Source organism: Daldinia decipiens (assembly GCF_022478715.1).
Source record: "Daldinia decipiens strain CBS 113046 unplaced genomic scaffold F4813scaffold_36, whole genome shotgun sequence".
Classification (NCBI taxonomy): Eukaryota; Fungi; Ascomycota; class Sordariomycetes; order Xylariales; family Hypoxylaceae; genus Daldinia; species Daldinia decipiens.
In genome coordinates this window covers 273,009-290,298 of record NW_026054579.1, presented here as the reverse complement: position 1 = coordinate 290,298, position 17,290 = coordinate 273,009, and the positions used below count along the sequence as shown (strand labels likewise).

Here is a 17,290-nt window from a genome sequence, read left to right as displayed (position 1 = left end):
GTTAGTCGAAAGGGTGACGTGAAGTGAAACTCCTTGATTCCCTATCCTAAAAAAAAATTGTATATTTGCCTGTTCAACTGGGTATCGATAATATATCTCCCTTGCCCTACCCTGATCTTTCTAACTCCCAAGCAGAATGCTACTTACAGATTCTGTAAAGTGAATGGAGTACGTGTGATACATATTTCAGGTTGCAAAGCTAGGAAACCGGCCAGCTACCTAGCTCGTCGACTACAAGTAGGATTGCTTGCTTGGCATGTGTTTTTGTCTTCGTTTGACCAAGCCCCCCGTCTTCTCAATCCCCAATCTCTCGACTCATCTTCCCTACATTTCGCCTTCTACTATAAGGTCTCCACCCTTAACCTCACTTATCTGTCGCATAATTCTCTCAATTTAAATGTAAACATGCCTCTCTGGTAGACTCCTTATAGTGCGGCCTCGCTCAGCATGCTTAGCATAGCAGCTGCCGCGCCCCCGAGGCCCACGGCCCGTATCGTCTCGTCTCGAGCCTTCTTCTTGGAGGTACGGTCTTCTCGGGGCCGGTTGCTACTGCTGGTATAGTGGTCGTCATAATATTCGCGATCTCGCTCTTTCCTCGGAGCACTTGATGAATGGTATCGGTGACCGTGGCTCCGATGGCGGTGACGGTGCGGGTACTCAGCCCGGCCCTCGTCGCGGTCCCGGTTTGAGTAGTATTCTTTATCTCGGGTTCGGTCCCCCCTGTCTCTGTCACGATCGCGATCCCCATATCGTTCTTTTTCTCTCCCTCCTGCTGTGTACCTGTCCGAGCGATATCTCTTCTCACGATCACGATCACGATCACGATCACGGTCGTTTTCTCTATCTCTATCCCTATCCCTGTCTTTACTCCTCTCTCGATTTCTGTCTTTATCTCGCTCCCGACGCTCCCGTTCGCTCCGTCGATATGAAGGTAGGCTCCGCGGTAGAGAGCTGGAGCCTTCCTCAATAATTTGAGGGTTGGGATCGATTCGCACGTGAGGGTCATCGTTCTTATTCTTAAGAATAGGCTTCGGCTTTGTAGTGGCAGCTGGGCTAGTACCAGTGCCGGTGTCTTTGTCTTTGCCCTTGTCCTTCCCGATCGTAGAGGATGGCGGTGACACGATGAATGGGTAAGTCTTAGCACCCCTTTCGTTCCCGTCTGTGGCGTCGCCATTCACTCTGCCTTTAGCTTGAGAGTGCGCTTTGTCATCGCACTTGCGTGAGGTCGAGGGTATGGTAGAGCTGCGCCGATGAGCCTGTGAGCGGGAATGATGGTAATCATCTAGATACGAGCTGGAGCGTGGATATGATTGAGAGTACGATGAGGAACCGTGTGATTCTTGGTCTCTGTCATCGGAGTCTGTTTCCCCATCCGATGATTCTGAGTCGTTACTCGAATCGTAGAGCGCGCTCACCGTACTAGCTGTACTCCCCTTTCGTCGCCGATTACGGTTATTGACGATGTAAGTTACGCCGTCTTCGTCGGTATCGTCGTCACTATCCGTACCATGGCTGTTCTTATTTCCTTCTTTCCGTCTCTGCCGCTGCCGCTGCCGCTTTTCTGCTTCGATAACGTCCCAGTTTCGATACTTATCCGGATGATACTTATCATCAACCTTCCTTCCTTTCACACCACCGCCGTTTATCACAGTAGCCGCAGCAGGCGTATTACTAGTTCGCCGACCCCTCGCAGCACGCACCTCGGTAGTCCGGTGAGCAAAGTAGGTTACCTCGTCCCGGCTTAGTTCTCCCAGTACAGCCACAAAATCTGGCCGTGCTTCGTACCGTACCCCAGCACCAGCCAGCACCTCGGGCGAGACCAAGCGTCGTGAGATCCGAGTCCACTTGGCATCGAGCGGGATCTCGCGGCCTCTGCTATCAGGCGCTAGCCGTGCATTCCGCTGCGTCGAAGTCACGAGAGCTTGTTGCTGCTGTTGGCTTACCTCGGCTACAGATACAGAATTCGGGCGGCGGGTCGGTGGTGAGCTGACAGAAGCTGAGGGAAGAGGAGGGGGGCGGTGCAGGTGGGTCCCGAATGGTTCGGGGGCGGTTTGCGGGGCCGAAGACGGTAAGGCAGGCTGAGAGGCCGAAGGGGGAAGATAATGAAGTGTGGGGGAGATAGACATGTGATTATTTGAGCCGGCCGGGTTCGGTGGTTGCTGTAAGTGCATGTTTTCCATCGCGAGAGCCATGTTAGACTGCTTGTCAAACGCCATGAGCTCTCTCGTGGACATGAGCGCCGTTGACTCATCGCCGCCCGATGAGTGGCGATCGTAAGAGAAATTCGTAGGATAATCTGACATGCTGGGCGGTTTCGATATTTGCCGTTCGGTATTTTTGTTGTTATTGTCTTCGTCTTCCAAACGCTTCATCCTCATCGACGGAAATAGCTTCTCCTCGTCGATGTTGGGCTGCAATCCCCCCGGGCTGAAATCGGCCGGGGTAGGGTTCGTTGGGTACGGAGTGATTTGTAGCCCATCATCACCTCGAGGGCGGTAATACTCCAGAAGTCCCCGCACAGAAGGGGTGCTGCCGCCGTTGGCGCTGAGTTGGTTGTCTAACTGGCGGATGTAGGCTCGTATGACGTCCTGATGCATAACGCATGTTAGTCTCGTTATACTGGATTGGAGGGTTTGAACAATGAAGGGGGTTGGCTAACCTGATTTTTACGCAACACATCCTTAGAGAAACCTGCATGTTCTAGCTCATCTCGAAATTGCTCCCAAAGCTCATCTTCGTTCCCGTCGCTCAAATTTGAATTCGTTCGCTGGCATATGCGAGATGCGATGAAATCTACCTTGTCCTTGATAGAGTCGAGATTGGCGCTATTCGTATCGACTAGGTGACGAGATTTAGAAGGGTTGTGAAGTTGGACGGTATCGAGGAACAAGTCGATATTTAATTTTTGATTTGTGAGCTTCGTGTGAATTAAATTAATCATGTCGCGCTCACGGCTTTCTAAAACCGTCCAGCCTTTCTCTCCGTCCATCTGCATTCCTCTACTAATACTATCAGTACTTCCTTCATTGCTGCCTCTTCCATATTTCTTATCGAGTATGGTGTCTAGCTGCTTAAGCGCGAACTCCGAGTCCTCGAGAATAGGTGTTAGTTGCCGCGTATATACGGCATTGCCGTCAACATTAAGTAGTGATCCTGGATCCTCAGTCTCGAACTTTAGATGCTTTAGGACCGCATGCAGACTGCGCACTGCATTTGCTACCTCCTCAAGCTCGGGGTTTGCTCGCGCTCGCTTGTATAGCTTTCGCGCGAGCACATCGACTTGTTCGATGTTGGCGGGCGAGATACGCATACTAGGGGCACCACTTAACGACGGCGCATCTCTCGGATTGCCAGCTGTCATCGCGAGCAGTGCGTGTATGATATAGAGAGACGGGAACAGAGTCCCTTTGGTTTGAGGACTGTTCCGTATGAAGGCAACGTTGTAATATTTCAAGTGGGCGAGAGAAGCGAGTGAAATGAGACGATGTTGTACCGAATTTGCGTAGGGGAAAGAATTAATAGTGAAGAATAATAAGGGACGTTTAGAGTGAAAGTAGGATTTGTTGGCGACGGTTCGGTTGGTTAACCTACTATTAGACTTGAGCTAGTGTTTGTGTATACATTAGGTACCTAGGTATCTACATAGGAAAACATGGGTCTCTTCGGGGCCAAGCTCGTCTTGGTTTTAGGCCACTCGTTAATAATCGTTAAACGTTAAACGTTAAACTTGTTAGTTAAGCCTGTTAATTAAGACTAGTTCAAGTTTGCGGAGCCCAAGTCTTCGAAAAATGTGTTTGCTGGTGTAACTACCTAAAGATATTTAAAACTGCTGACACGAAAAAGTACAGCATATAGATATGTTTTGTCCGACGTCGAAGTAGGAAAGTAAACATTTCTACGGCAAACAACGATTTAATAATTCAATATTCCGGTCTTAGGTAATTTATTGATTCGTGCCTTGGGGAATTGCTACTATCATCACGAATGGCAAAACGAAGAATAATAATTCCCCTCGGCTAGACCAGGGTTATTTGTTGTTGTACAATATGTATACGAAACACCGATCACGACCGTTGAGAAATCTATTATAAGATATTCTTAGAGTTACATTCGATAGACAGGAGATTACCTGGAAAGAGCATGTACCGATTTCCCCCTTGATCACGAAGGCCGTGGATGAAGAATACATAGAATTCATAGAATTATCGTGAAGGTGGCCCGGTTAGACAGTGACGTATGAGCTGATGAGAATTGGCATAACATGTAACATGTCATCATAACTTGTGGTCCTTGTGGTCCAGGGTCCAGGATCCACAAGGGCTGCAGGGCTGTCTAATCATGGCCTATTTCTAGCCATCATCCTTGTAGGGGAGTTCCGGATGGCTCCTCTATTCTCTTGCCTCCACCTTTCTTCGTACTGCTAGGCTCTGGCCATTCTCTGCGCCACCTCGTTTGGAAGATCTATCCTATGTAACATATGGGAGCATGACTGCATGGGATTTTTCTATTACAGCCACTTCTCCATATTCCGTCAGCAAATAGCATCGTTAACCTGTAGAGTTCCCAGATCCATGTACATGATTTAGCTCTTGTTAGGTTATAAGTTCATCAGTGCGACAAGGCTAAATCCGCAACCGTTTTCTCCACGGGCAATTCTTCGTCTATCGTACATAAGGAAGTCGGTGGCTTATACTTCATGGCCTTAGGCCGTTAGTTAACAGCTAGCTATGTATTGCTATGCAAAAGTGAAGAGTGAGGCAAGCCGAGATAGAACAAGGCGAGGCTCTAGTACGATCTACATGCAGGACCCTCGTCACTTGATGCCCAATCGTATGCGGATTATACCTAGGACGGCATTTCGCTGCGTTAACCGCGTGATGTCTATACTGCATAAAGAAAGCCGCCCTTTTTGTATGGCTTTTGTAGGTCGCCTTGCGATGGTGTGTATTGATAGTGTGTATTTTCTCGAGTTTAATGTATTGTACTTACTATACTTCGTTAGTTGACCGACGTTATGCTTGTTTCCTTCCGATCGCGGTGTTAGGGTTATCTATAGATATGCTGCGGTCTGATATGTCTACGTTGTCGGCGCGGCGAGATACGTTAGCGTCGTTGCACGCACTCTCTGGAGTTTACGCTAAGGATATATCATAGGGGGACCGAGAGTGTTGCACGAGACGGGGCGAGCAAGTGTGGACAAACAAGTCGTCAGGATAGTAGTGGATCAAACTCCTGAGGCCCGAACCCATTGATTACCCCCCCTCTCCCCAAGCCTAAGACTCGGGATAGGTGCCGGGATAGGTGCCACGAGCGCCCGAGGGTAGTGCCGTTAAGAAACACGCTTGGGTTAGGTACACAGAAAATGGTCGAGATGCGGCTCCGAATTCTGGCATAAGCACATACGAATTTAGTGAGGTGACCAAGATGGTTGTAGTCGGTTAGGATAGGTACTGACGACAACTACGAGGGTGCTATGTTTAATATGCATGCTGCTAATTACATCCTAGGGAACCCGGTGGAATTGCATTCTTGAGCTAAGCGACACCGTGATCGAATTTATAGAATAGGTAGGCTAGAGTTTTATGCCAGAGGTGGAAGGGGGAGGATTAACTAATATACCCAATAGATATAGATAGTGCTAGAAACGAGGTGAAAGCTAAACCTTCAATGCTGATAATTCCCACACCTGCTAGAGTGTCGACGTGATCGGATAATACACAATAGCCTGTACGTACATGAGTTTTGGCCGGACTTGACAAGCTTCATATAGCAATCCTTTCCAACGAATAGTGGCCGACCTGCTGACTCCTAAGGTGGCCAGTCTCTCTCTGAGATCTCTCCATGATCTCACCGCCTGATACAATTTTTTGACTTGAAATTCGATCCTTTGTCTTGAGGCCTAGAGGCAACGCCTGAGCAGTGGAGTCTTTTATGTGCAAAAGGATGGGCTTCGTCTTGTCCACCACATCCCCCATCTCGGGCTTCTTCGCCGCTTCGCAATACTTCACCGCCTCGCCAATAATACCACGGAGGTAGACTACATCTTCTAGTCCTTCCAAGGCCGCGCTAACTTCGAGCTTAAGCGAAGCAATGAAATCTCCTGTCTCATCACCTGAAAGTATCGCATCGTTCAAAAGCCAACCGCCAGGACCTATCGAGTCTACACAGCGTCCCAGCAGATCCGCGAGGAGCCTAACGATGCCGTCAGGTGGTGCGTCAAGAGTCGAATCTCTTTCAAAATCGGTCGTGTCAAGGTAGCGAGACGTCCACGCCCCCCTAACCAACTCAACCCGAAGGAGGTAGATGAGAGACAAAATCTCTTCCGGTTTGAATGTGACTCGTAGAGATTTGATCATAGAAATGCCTGGGCAATTGCCAAGCTTCGCAAAGGCTACGCTTAGTCCGTTGCCGCGGACGCCCGCATCTTCATTAAGATACGTCACTGTCTTCTGAATCTCATCCTCGAGATCGTCCAGTTCCATGCCAATATTTTGACAATCGGCCTCGGCCTCGCCTTCTCCGTTCACTTCCGCTTCGTCAGTTGAACCATTAGTAAGTAATTTCGGGGGCGGCTTCTTCGGATCTTGGACTAGCTCCAGACTCCTCATGATTGTTCGCACAGCAAGGAGCAATTCCACCGCTCCAAGGTTAGTGGCCGATATATAAGCGACGAGGAGTTCTAAAGAAGGGTCGACATCAGCAAGCCGAAGGACGATTTGCTCGGCTAGGAATGAATCCGCTTTTTCATCATCTCTAAGTTGTCTGCGGAGCGCAGACTTCACATTAGATAGGGTCAGATGACCAGCGTCTACAAGATAATTGATGATATCGCTCTGTGGCAACTGACAAATAAGCCGAGGGATTGTCGGGTCATCCGGAAAGGTGTCGTTCCACTGAAAAGCTCGACTGATAGCATATAGAATCCATCTTCTATCTGCAGGAGGGTACCCCGCCCTCGTTTTCGGCCATGTCCAAGAGGTCGTATTAGTTTTGGACGAAGCTGGCTCCTCCTCGTTCATGCTACTCGGTGCACGGGCTTCGTTCTGGACTTGAATACCGAACTTCTGAGCTAATAGTTTTTCGAGGCCACGGATGTCATTTGCGTTAAGAAGAGCGTCGGCTTTGGCCTCGTCTATCTTCCACGATTCCCAATATTCACCTCTGATAGAACCCGGCAAATAATTGGAGAATATAGACGTGTCCGTCTCTCCATAGGCATCGCGAACCGAGGGCCGTTTAGTGAGTTGTACGCCGCGTCCGATCGAATCAATCAAAAGACCCTCAGCACGGCGTTTTCTGGTTCGCAGGATTGGGGCTTCCAGTTGGATGGCGACTAAATTGGTATCGACAATAGCAACTGCGAGTTCCAAGCGAGAGAAGTAAGCAGCGAGAAAACAGGTTGCCAGGTCCGTACCGGTGTCGAGATCGACAGGGACGGAATTTTGGAGAGACCGATAGACCGGATTATAGATACTAAGACGAGTGGGCGTGGTGCAAAGCAGCGAGGTTTTACTAAGGCGTAGGAAAGATGTTGTCCCCATGAGCTCCATTGTAGATGTGACTTTCGGAAGGCTGGTCGTTAGGTCATACATGGTGAACGTAGAGCCGCGCAACTCAAGTAGGCTTCCGGATCGAAGATCGAGACGGTACGAGGCTGCACCGGCTTCTTCTTTGACGAACGACGGTATCGGAATAGCATGGAGCTGGACAATACCCTGGCGGTGGGCACCAGTCGAGCTTTGGGACGGTGGTAGAACAGCTACGATATGAAGATGACGACTTTGCTGTCTGCTTGAGCCGTGACTCGAGATGAGAGCCAAGACTTCGGCATCCGCGCTTACGTTTTGCTTGATTTCAGGGAAGACGCTCAAGGCGCCACCATCGCCCTTGAATATGCCGTGAATAAGATCTGATAGCGGTACGGGATAGCAAAAGTCAATTCTGAAATCCGTTTTTGAAGCTCCCGGAAGCTCCTGATACAATAATGCGGGTGACGAATCCCATTTCTTCTGTAATGTTTCGGCGTCAAGATAAGTGATTTTCCCGTCTGTGCGCACAACAAGAAGCCCATCATCTGACGTATTATAGCCAGCTAGCTCTTGCGCAGCCGGCGCGAGAGTAGGAACAACACATATAACTGGTTGGCCTGGATCAAGCAATGTTGATCTAGCAGTGGAGTGTATATTGTCAGATACATCCACGTGGTCCTTGAATTGGATTATCTTGTGTTGATGCGACTCCTTGGTGGCTGCGAACGTATATCTTGAAGTCTCTTGTGTTTCTTCTACTTTGCGCCGAACGGAAGCTATCGGACACGAGAAGAGGGACTGGGGAGGGACCGGATATGAAGTGACAAGTCTAGCAGAAGAAACCTATAGAGTGTTAATACTTTGAGCGCATAGTTATACTATGGCATTCTTACATTATAAATATTGATAGCTTCTCCATCAATTCCCACCGCAAGCTCGTGGCGCTTCCTCTTCTTCGAACCGGGTGCGCATCCATAAACCTCACTAACAACGTAGCGACCTGTGGTCGGATCGAAGGGCCGGGGTAACGTAGCTATCACGTATGGCTTCTGAATTTGAAAGTGAGAAGCCATATTTACTTATAACGGCGCAACTAGAATTGAGAGGCTGTCACCGGCGACAGCAATAGACTGTGTTGTAGTGTGAACTGCTCATATGTACCTCTTGGAGATTAAAAAAAAATATAAAAAAGTTGCAAAGTCGGGCTTGGATATGAAAAGAACCGACCCGAGAATTAAGCGGCACTACTTAAAGTACTGCATACATTGTACTTTGTGGGGTAGCATTAGTGGATCAAAAATTCAATTGAGCAATTCAATGATGTAAGTCGCGTCCAACGCGACTGCTTAGACGCGATTACTGGAGTCTAATTAGTTAATGTAAATTTAAGAATGAGAAAGTTCACTTACCCACTCTATCTACATGTAATCACTCAAGCACCTACACCTACACCTCCACCTACACCTACTGCCTACTGCCTACAACCTATAACCCATACGTCTATATAACGTATATTCATAGAATGATTAGGTACGCTACCGCTTATTGAGCCTTTCCTTCGTGTCTACGGACGCGACGGCCCTATCGATAGTAGCTCGTTGCACTCTGTCGCAGCTATCATTATTGCCATCACCATGGCCACCATGGTTGAAAATGGTGATGTTGTCGACCCTGAAAATAAGAAAATACATCCTTTTTTCGTGGTACCAAAGAATTCTTTCAAAGACAATCTGTTCAGCAATGTAACTCCTGTTACACCAGACCCTTCCTGTAGTCCTAAATCGGTTGATGATAACACCGACTCGACTCCTCTGTCAGGCAAGCGCAAACGCAAGAGGAAACATCGGCACACTGACGATGCCAGAGATACTTCCTTAGGTATGAGAGGCCCCAGTAAGGGTGTGCTGTTGAGCAAGCACAATACTTACTAACAGCACAGATTCCTCATCCAAGCCACCAAAGGTGCTGAAACTGAATCTCACAACTGGAACTATCGGCTCTCCTCCAAGATCCCAGCCTATTGTTAATAAAAAGAACACGAAGCGGGGTCGGAAAAACAAGACTTTCTTGGCTTCGATACGTTACGGCCAGGGCGACGATACCTCCCGAGTTAGAATAGCGCAAAGGATCACCGAGATTTTGGCAGGTTCCCAAGGGACGAAACTCAAGATTACACGAGATGCTCTTCCCAACACCCCCCCCTCGAGCCGAGATACGAATAAGCAGCCTAGCAACGGCCTAGACATACAAGAAGAAAGTACCCAGAAAAAGGGTGCTACCAAATGTATACTAAGAGAGAAGACACTTCAGCCCGCCACATCCAAGATTGATACAACACCTAACAAGCCCACCCACCCGTTCTTTCAAGGAAAACCGAAACCCAGTACTGCCATAGAAGAGAAGGAAAATTCCAAGCTTACGACAACATCACAAGTCAAAAGACATGTATTTTTTAGCTCGACACCCAGTTCATCAAAACACCTTCGACCAGCACCCCCCAAGTTCAACTTCCCGACTCCCGGTATGAGCTACAGCAACAATGTCAAGGTACCAGGCGCACAGCATCCGGCCTGGCCGTCGAAAGAGGCGGCACACGTACGGGGTGACATACCCCAGCCTTACGAGACCTGTGAAGATGTATCCTCTAAATACCTTCTGAAGGCACGAAAGGCGAAAGGGCAGCAAGTTCGAATTAGCGAATCGGAATCTATTTTGAATCAGGTTGTGTCGAATTTGAATTTGAAGCAGTTGGCTGAAGAACTAAAGGCTTACGACAATAACGAGTTTCATCCTCCTCCTGCGGTCTTGCGGATTCCTGGAAGGCATTTCGAAAGTGGAAAGAATCTCCAGGCGCGCATTTTTGGCGAGTTGAAGACTCTCCATCCATGTGGCGATGATCCAAAGGCACACCCGGCAATCACGCACGCCTACAATTCTATAGAGAAAGGTTTATCCGCTTTTGATAGGTCGACTTGCGAGACAAGCTCTTGGGCGCAGAAGTATGCACCCTCATCAGCGGAGCGAGTGCTCCAGAGCGGCCGGGAAGCCGAGTTACTACGCGATTGGCTAGAAAACCTAAAAGTGTTGGCCGTAGACACCGGTACGATAGATTCTGGAACGAAGCCCAAGGCAATCGCTTCAACGAAAGGTAAAGGCAAGAGAAAGAAAAAATCGGATGGTTTCATTGTTTTCAGCGACGAGGAAGCAGATGAACTTAGCGAGATATCAGACGCATCAGGAGACTGGTCGGCAAGCGGCAGCCATGGCAACGCGAAGAAGACAATGATGCGGTCTGGTTCTCATCGAGACTCTCGAGACGGTGGCCGCTTTGTTAATGCTGTAGTTCTCAGCGGCCCACACGGTTGCGGCAAAACTGCTACCGTGTATGCCATCGCCAAGGAGCTTGACTTCGAAGTATTCGAGATTAACTCAGGGGCTAGAAGGAATGGTAAAGATGTCCTAGAGAAGGTTGGAGATATGACACGGAATCATCTCGTTCAGCATCACCACAAAAACGACTCGCAACGAGAAGAGGTAATCCCCGAAGACGAGGTAGATCGGGACCTAAAATCTGGCAAACAAGGCACCATGACAGCTTTCTTCAAGCCAAACCCAGCTCTAGTGCAAAAGCCAGCCAAGTCGGCAGATTTGTCAAGCGTAAAGGAAGTAAAGAAGCCTTCTAAAACACAAAAGCAGTCTCTAATCCTGCTGGAAGAAGTCGACGTCCTCTATGAAGAGGACAAACAATTTTGGAACACTGTCATCTCTATGATCTTACAATCCAAACGTCCTTTCGTCATGACCTGCAACGACGAGGCCTTGGTTCCCCTCCAGAGTTTGAACCTTCATGGCATCTTCCGCTTCTCTAGTCCGACCAAGGACCTAGCTGTCGACTTGCTGCTTTTGATTGCCGCAAATGAAGGCCATGCCCTCCGACGACACGCGGTAGAGACACTCTACGACTCACGCGGCCATGATCTCCGCGCTTCAATCACTGAGCTCAATTACTGGTGTCAAATTGGAGTTGGAGATGCGCAAGGAGGCTTCAATTGGTTTTATCCTAGATGGCCCAAGGGCAGTGATGTTGACGAAGGAGGAGATACCATCCGGGTTGTCAGCCAGGACACTTACCAAGCCGGTATGGGTTGGTTAAATAGAGACTCTGCCGTTAGTAATTCGTTACTTCGTTCGGCACAGGAGGAGCTACATCAGCAAGCTTTCTGTAACTGGTCTTTCGACGTATATGAATCATGCCCATACGATGATTTCGTTTCTAGGGCGACAATAGCCATCGAGCAAGGGTCGTCCGCCAAAGAACGGCTTGAACTTTTCAAGTCAATCGAATCTTTTACCGGCTTCATGAGCGATGCAGATATAGGCTCGTCAGATTTCTCAGATGTGCCTAACCAAGTTTCTATGGACGCCTCGATCCCCCATATTCCGACAAAGATGAGAGAAGATTTCATTGTGGGTCGGCAATTACTTGAGGCATTCCCTTTGGTCCGATACGACCCGATGGGTCTTGACGTGTCCACGGCCTTGAAGGATCTTGGTAAAAACAAGTTAAGGGATGTCCAGACGTTTGACGGGAACAGAGACGTCTGTAGACCGTTAGGCGAAGCCCAGGTCACCACCAAACTAGAAGTATATCTTAGCGACTTGCTGCATACGGAACCGGCCATTGTACGCTTGGATTATAGCCTTGCCTTCGACCCTATCGCCGCTTCGGAGAAGAATATGGCTGCAGGTTACCTCGAGCCCTCAGTATTCGACGGAACCACGAAGACAATCAGCCTTGATATCGCGCCATACGTACGCGGTATTGTGGCATACGATCAGAGGCTCCAACAAGAAAGGCTTTCTCGCAGCAGTCTTCTCAGCGAAGGTGGACAACCAGGGAGAAAGCGCATGCGCACAACAAGGAGCGCGTACTCGGCAATAGAGGGCGGCGCCCGAGCTAGTACAAGGCGGGAAAGATACTTCACGGCAGATATCAACCCACACCTCGTGATGCGGACAGGTGGTAGAGGATGGAATGCGATCGCATCTTTCGCTACTCGTAGTCAAGATGCCGCGGGCCGCAGCGTACAGAATTCTGGAGAGTTCGAGAATGATGACAACTCCGACTAAACCCGAATTGTGTCTGGAAAATTGCGGCTTGATTTATAAGTGTATATAGTTCGTGACCACAAACGTTTTACACAACGTAATGCATTAAAAGGGCGTTTGAGCGCTGGGTGACGTTGCGCTCTAAAGGAGGTTGGCTTGCTACAAACCACGGATACGGCTGTCATAGTTCGTTCGCATAGATCTAGGGTCGCATATACATACGAGAGAAGCTGCAACGGCTTTTATTTGCATAATCATTGAAATATTTTTTAGGTGTACTGGAATCTATTGTGCTGATATATGTCCATCCTTCTATTCTTAGCCGATCTGTCGCTTGCGCCTTCATATCTATCGAGTATTGCCACCTCTAAGTATCGTGATCATCGTATGAACGTAAATACGAGGCAACATAGTCTATCACATGTCCTAAATAAGAGATATTGCCATCTAGGTACCTCCCAGTACCAAGCACCTCTACAGGATTCGATCGTCTATGTTGTCCTACGTTGCTCTCGATATTGCCGACGTGCCTTTGTGTTAAGACGTATTAACGAAAATGGCCCACGGTTCACCAAGCAGATTCGGTTTATATAAAATAACTCGCGGGATCTTTGCTGGCTCAAATGCCAATATATCGAAGGGGGATAGTAAGCGGTGCGTGACGTAGCATAAAGCCATCCTAATTATACCAAATTTTCAAGGCGTGTCTTGGCTAGCAGTATCTTTTCGGTCTTTGCTTTTAGCGATAAAAGCAATACACACAAGCACGCCTAGACTCGCAAGCCCGATGCCTATGTAGTATGCCCCTCGGTATCCCTTTAGGATATCCCCCGGGTTATGCCCGCCTTTGTTGACTTGCGTCTCGACGGTACCTGCGAAGCCTAGCCCTAACGAAATGCTGTAGTTGACTACGGTATTAACCAAGCTCGCAGCAATGCCTTGGTGCTTTCGTGGTACGGCATCGGAGAGGATGAGGGTTGCGGCGGGGAAGCTCATGTCCACTATACCGAGAATTAGTTACTTCTAATAAGGAATTTAGGGCTCAGTTATTTGCGGAAAACATTAAGTCCCTGATGAATACGGGAGGGGGAGTACTGGTTCTCAAGACAAATAAAAATGGGTAGAAAAGGAACTACCAATGTTACTTACTCCCCCAAGGCATGACAATGCCAGCCACAAAATACTGACCCCAGTAGACCTGCTCAACAGGGCAAGTCGCGAGGATGATGATGCCTGTCGTAAAGAAAACGAGAGCCATGGTCATGACTATAGGCGGCCTAAGACGATGTAGAGTATAACCCGTGAAGAGGGCTGCAATAATCCCCGAAAGAACGGTCGGAATGAACATCGCCGTGGCCAGCAAGGGCGGTACTCTTCGAAGGACGAGCAGGAATTCCCAGGAGTAGAAAAACCAGATGCCGAAGCAAGACCACCCACATGCTATAGCACCCAGGACAAAGGATACTTCGTAGGAGAAGGCGTTGAAAGGGATGAGAGGGTATTGGGCGAACTTTAGTTCGAATACGAAGAACGCGGCAAGTAATAGTAATCCGACGATGAGCAAAACATAAACGTAAGGCTTCTCCCAGCCTACAACGGGGGCCTGGTTCCACGCAAAATTGACGAGGACGAGACCACCCACACCGAGGGCTGTCCCTACAAGATCGAGCTCTCGCAGCGTATTCTTCAAGCCTTTGGGCTGGGCATGATGTCTATTCGAAGCTTCCGGGATAACGTAGTAGCCTACGACAACAGTTGCGGCGAGAACGATGCCAAATGCCCAGAATGCCCAAGGCCACCAGGCGAGAGCGAGTATAGCTGCAAATAGCGAGCCGATGACAGAACCGGTCGGTGCCATTGCTCCAAAAATAGCGAATACCATCTCCTTGCGCCGGCCGGGGGCGTACGTGATACCAAGGATAGCCAATCCGTTCGGAAGGATGATAGCGGGACCGATTCCCTGTAGGACACGGGCGAATATAAAAAGGACGTGATTCGAGTAGACAGAGAGCCCACAAACTACGCTCCAGATGGAATACCAACCCATACCGATAAGATATAGGTTTTTATGACCGAAGACATCGCCTAGCCTTCCCGAGAAGAGGATGAATGTGCCTACGGTTAAGCTGTAGCCGGCCATGAACCAACTTAGCTCTCCAGGATTCGTGATGCCGAAATGTTCACCGATTGTGTGAATGATGCTTATGGTTTGACCGAGGCCACACTCTTTACATACGATCATTAGCTGGGGCAAGAATTAAGTCGTGGATTTCACCGCTCACCGCAGTGTAAGCGAGGGACTTACGCGTGAAGAGTTGCGCAAGGCATATGACAAAGACGAATAGGATTTCCCGAGGCAAGGAAAGCGTTTCGGCGATAGACAGGTTCGTGCTGGTCCTCGCCAAGTCTCGACTTTTGGTACCCTTTTCTTCTTCTACCTGCTCACCCATCCTCCTGTCACCGCTGTCCTTTTCATCGCTACTCGTCCAGGAGTCGTCTTGCATCGGGGACAGGGTTCCGGCCTGGCTAATCAGGAACGAGCCATCCGGATCGGAAGCCCTGCCAGGCTGTATGCCAGGCTGTGACGGCACCGCGCCATAACGCGGCAGCCCTACCGGTTCGTCCATAATAATATTCTCTTGGTTTGTAACAGGCACCGCCGTGGCGCTAGAAGCACTAGAGCTAATACCACCGTGTCCGCTAACCACCATCCCCGTTGGGAATCCCGTTGGGTGAATTTAGTGGCGTCCCAAGGTTGACGTGCTTAAGAGATTGACGAGTCCCGGTGTGATCCCTAGGACTGACCTGTCGCAAAATCCAGTACACAAATCCAGTACACAAATTCGGACGTACGAGAGAGATCTGAAATCTCTCGGAATGTGAAAAGAGGAAAAATAATAACTAAGAAGAAAGAAGACAAAGAAAAAGAGAAATAATTTTTCGGCGCTAACAAATTTGAGAGGACCGTCTCTCATCATCAGAGGCCAGAAAAGATTAGAAACATGATCTTAGATGCCCACATCCCACATCGTAGATACCGCATAACTAAGTGATTGGTAAGTTCTTAGTTACAGGGGAGGCAAGAAGTTTACCTGCCTCTTTTCCATTTCTTTTCTGGGAGAAGCGTGTCTTACAAGGATCACCGTGAGAACAAAGAAGGATCATACACGCATTACCTATGTCGATTACATGTATGTATCAGGTATCAGGTATCATGTATCAGGTATGAACCGCCTATTTCCGGCCATGTGTCGGAGATCGATAGATAAGGTTATTAAGGTTACAAGTTGATCTCGGACTTACTCGCGCTTACCTATTCTTACAATTGATACATAGAGGCTTCCATCCTTGCTTACATTGCTTACATATCATAGATGCCGTAGGCACAATGCCGGCCCGGACCGGATCTGATAGCTTGACTCTAAGTCCAAAGCGGTTTAGTAATACCCGACTCCCGTCATATGTACATGTAATTGAATGTACCTAACCTACATACCTAAGGTACGTATGTAGTTGTATATGTAGTTCATGTATATGCTACCTAGGTACCTACGTAGGTACATATGTATATTGAAGTCTTCACAGCTACCTCTATAAGACATATATTTATAGATAATATCACGTTGCCATCTTAGATAAATTTGATCATGATATACTATGTACCTAAGTAACGTCATAATTTATAACTATGGTATTATCTCCCCATGGAAATGTAATCGGAGTCCAAATACTTGGCATATGCAGGGATATATGCAAGGGCCCTTGTTACATTTGTCCCATGTAAGTGGCAAGGGTGGGTATGATTCTCACCAAACTCCCGGCACTATGAATAGCCTAACTACATAGTAACCTACAGGATTCTCCCTGGCAAGCAATCTTACCAAATATAGGTATTTAGGGATTAAGGGGATTAAAGAACGTACATTTAATAATAATAAATAAAAAGTAAAAAAAATATAGTAAAGACTAAAGAAATCCCGCCTTCATCCGTTCGACATATTAAACGGAACATGGTAATTCAACACATGAAAATACCGAGTCGGCGCAAGGAAATTCCCTACCTAATTTTCTTCCCAAAAAATCCTAAACAATTCTCGGGATGCTACATTACCGTTGCTATCAAAAATCGCTATCAAGGATCTCGCCTATGTCGAAGAGATGATAGGTTGCCGAACTCAAGTATAACATCTCTCGGGATACCGTTTACGCTATCCCGTGGAAGATGCAATCTATATGCGAGCTACCGAGCGAACGGGACCGTACAGAGACACCGTGGAATGCCTCACCAGCAAACATGGATTTCCTAGCAGAGCAGGTGTCGCTGGCATGAGATTGAAAAGTTATACGGGACGGGGACGCTTCAACCATGATCGATAGACCCGTCGGATGAAAAATCGATCTTGATCTCATGCAGGCCTCTTCGACGCGGCCTGCCGGTGTGGCGGATGCGTTTACCACGAAACATGTGTCGGTGTATCGTCCTGGGGGATTCTCCTGTTTGCAATTTACATGCCTACCTATCTATCCAGTCTTTACCCAGTGCCCAGACCGACCGGTGAGACGGCACGAAGCGCATCTTTGTTTTGCAATGGACCTGAGTATATTTCCGCTCTTCTCTTAAATTCTAGTACATCTGAAGAGGCCGTATTAGA

General features: G+C 48.3%; 4 protein-coding genes across 4 annotated transcripts; 1 reads left to right on the top strand and 3 right to left on the bottom strand.

Moving 5' to 3' along the window:
- Nucleotides 1-7: 7 nt before the first annotated feature.
- F4813DRAFT_205180 (uncharacterized protein) lies at nt 8-3,694 on the bottom strand. The gene is made up of 2 exons (XM_049239593.1): nt 2,660-3,694; nt 8-2,588 (listed from the first exon to the last, which is right to left on the bottom strand). Exons 1-2 carry the CDS (start codon nt 3,359-3,361, stop codon nt 426-428), a joined length of 2,865 nt encoding a protein of 954 aa, XP_049096551.1. The 5' UTR covers nt 3,362-3,694; the 3' UTR covers nt 8-425.
- A 1,690-nt stretch (nt 3,695-5,384) lies between these two features.
- On the bottom strand, nt 5,385-8,721 carry F4813DRAFT_205154 (uncharacterized protein). Its single transcript, XM_049239592.1, has 2 exons — nt 8,423-8,721; nt 5,385-8,372 (listed from the first exon to the last, which is right to left on the bottom strand). The coding sequence occupies exons 1-2, from the start codon at nt 8,600-8,602 to the stop codon at nt 5,763-5,765; spliced, it is 2,790 nt and encodes a 929-aa protein (XP_049096550.1). The 5' UTR covers nt 8,603-8,721; the 3' UTR covers nt 5,385-5,762.
- A 202-nt stretch (nt 8,722-8,923) lies between these two features.
- On the top strand, nt 8,924-12,878 carry F4813DRAFT_370448 (P-loop containing nucleoside triphosphate hydrolase protein). The gene is made up of 2 exons (XM_049244529.1): nt 8,924-9,407; nt 9,469-12,878. Exons 1-2 carry the CDS (start codon nt 9,164-9,166, stop codon nt 12,657-12,659), a joined length of 3,435 nt encoding a protein of 1,144 aa, XP_049096549.1. The 5' UTR covers nt 8,924-9,163; the 3' UTR covers nt 12,660-12,878.
- Nucleotides 12,879-15,925, bottom strand: F4813DRAFT_370445 (major facilitator superfamily-domain-containing protein). Its single transcript, XM_049244528.1, has 4 exons — nt 15,735-15,925; nt 14,944-15,683; nt 13,788-14,864; nt 12,879-13,639 (listed from the first exon to the last, which is right to left on the bottom strand). Exons 2-4 carry the CDS (start codon nt 15,347-15,349, stop codon nt 13,335-13,337), a joined length of 1,788 nt encoding a protein of 595 aa, XP_049096548.1. The 5' UTR covers nt 15,350-15,683; nt 15,735-15,925; the 3' UTR covers nt 12,879-13,334.
- Nucleotides 15,926-17,290: the final 1,365 nt, after the last annotated feature.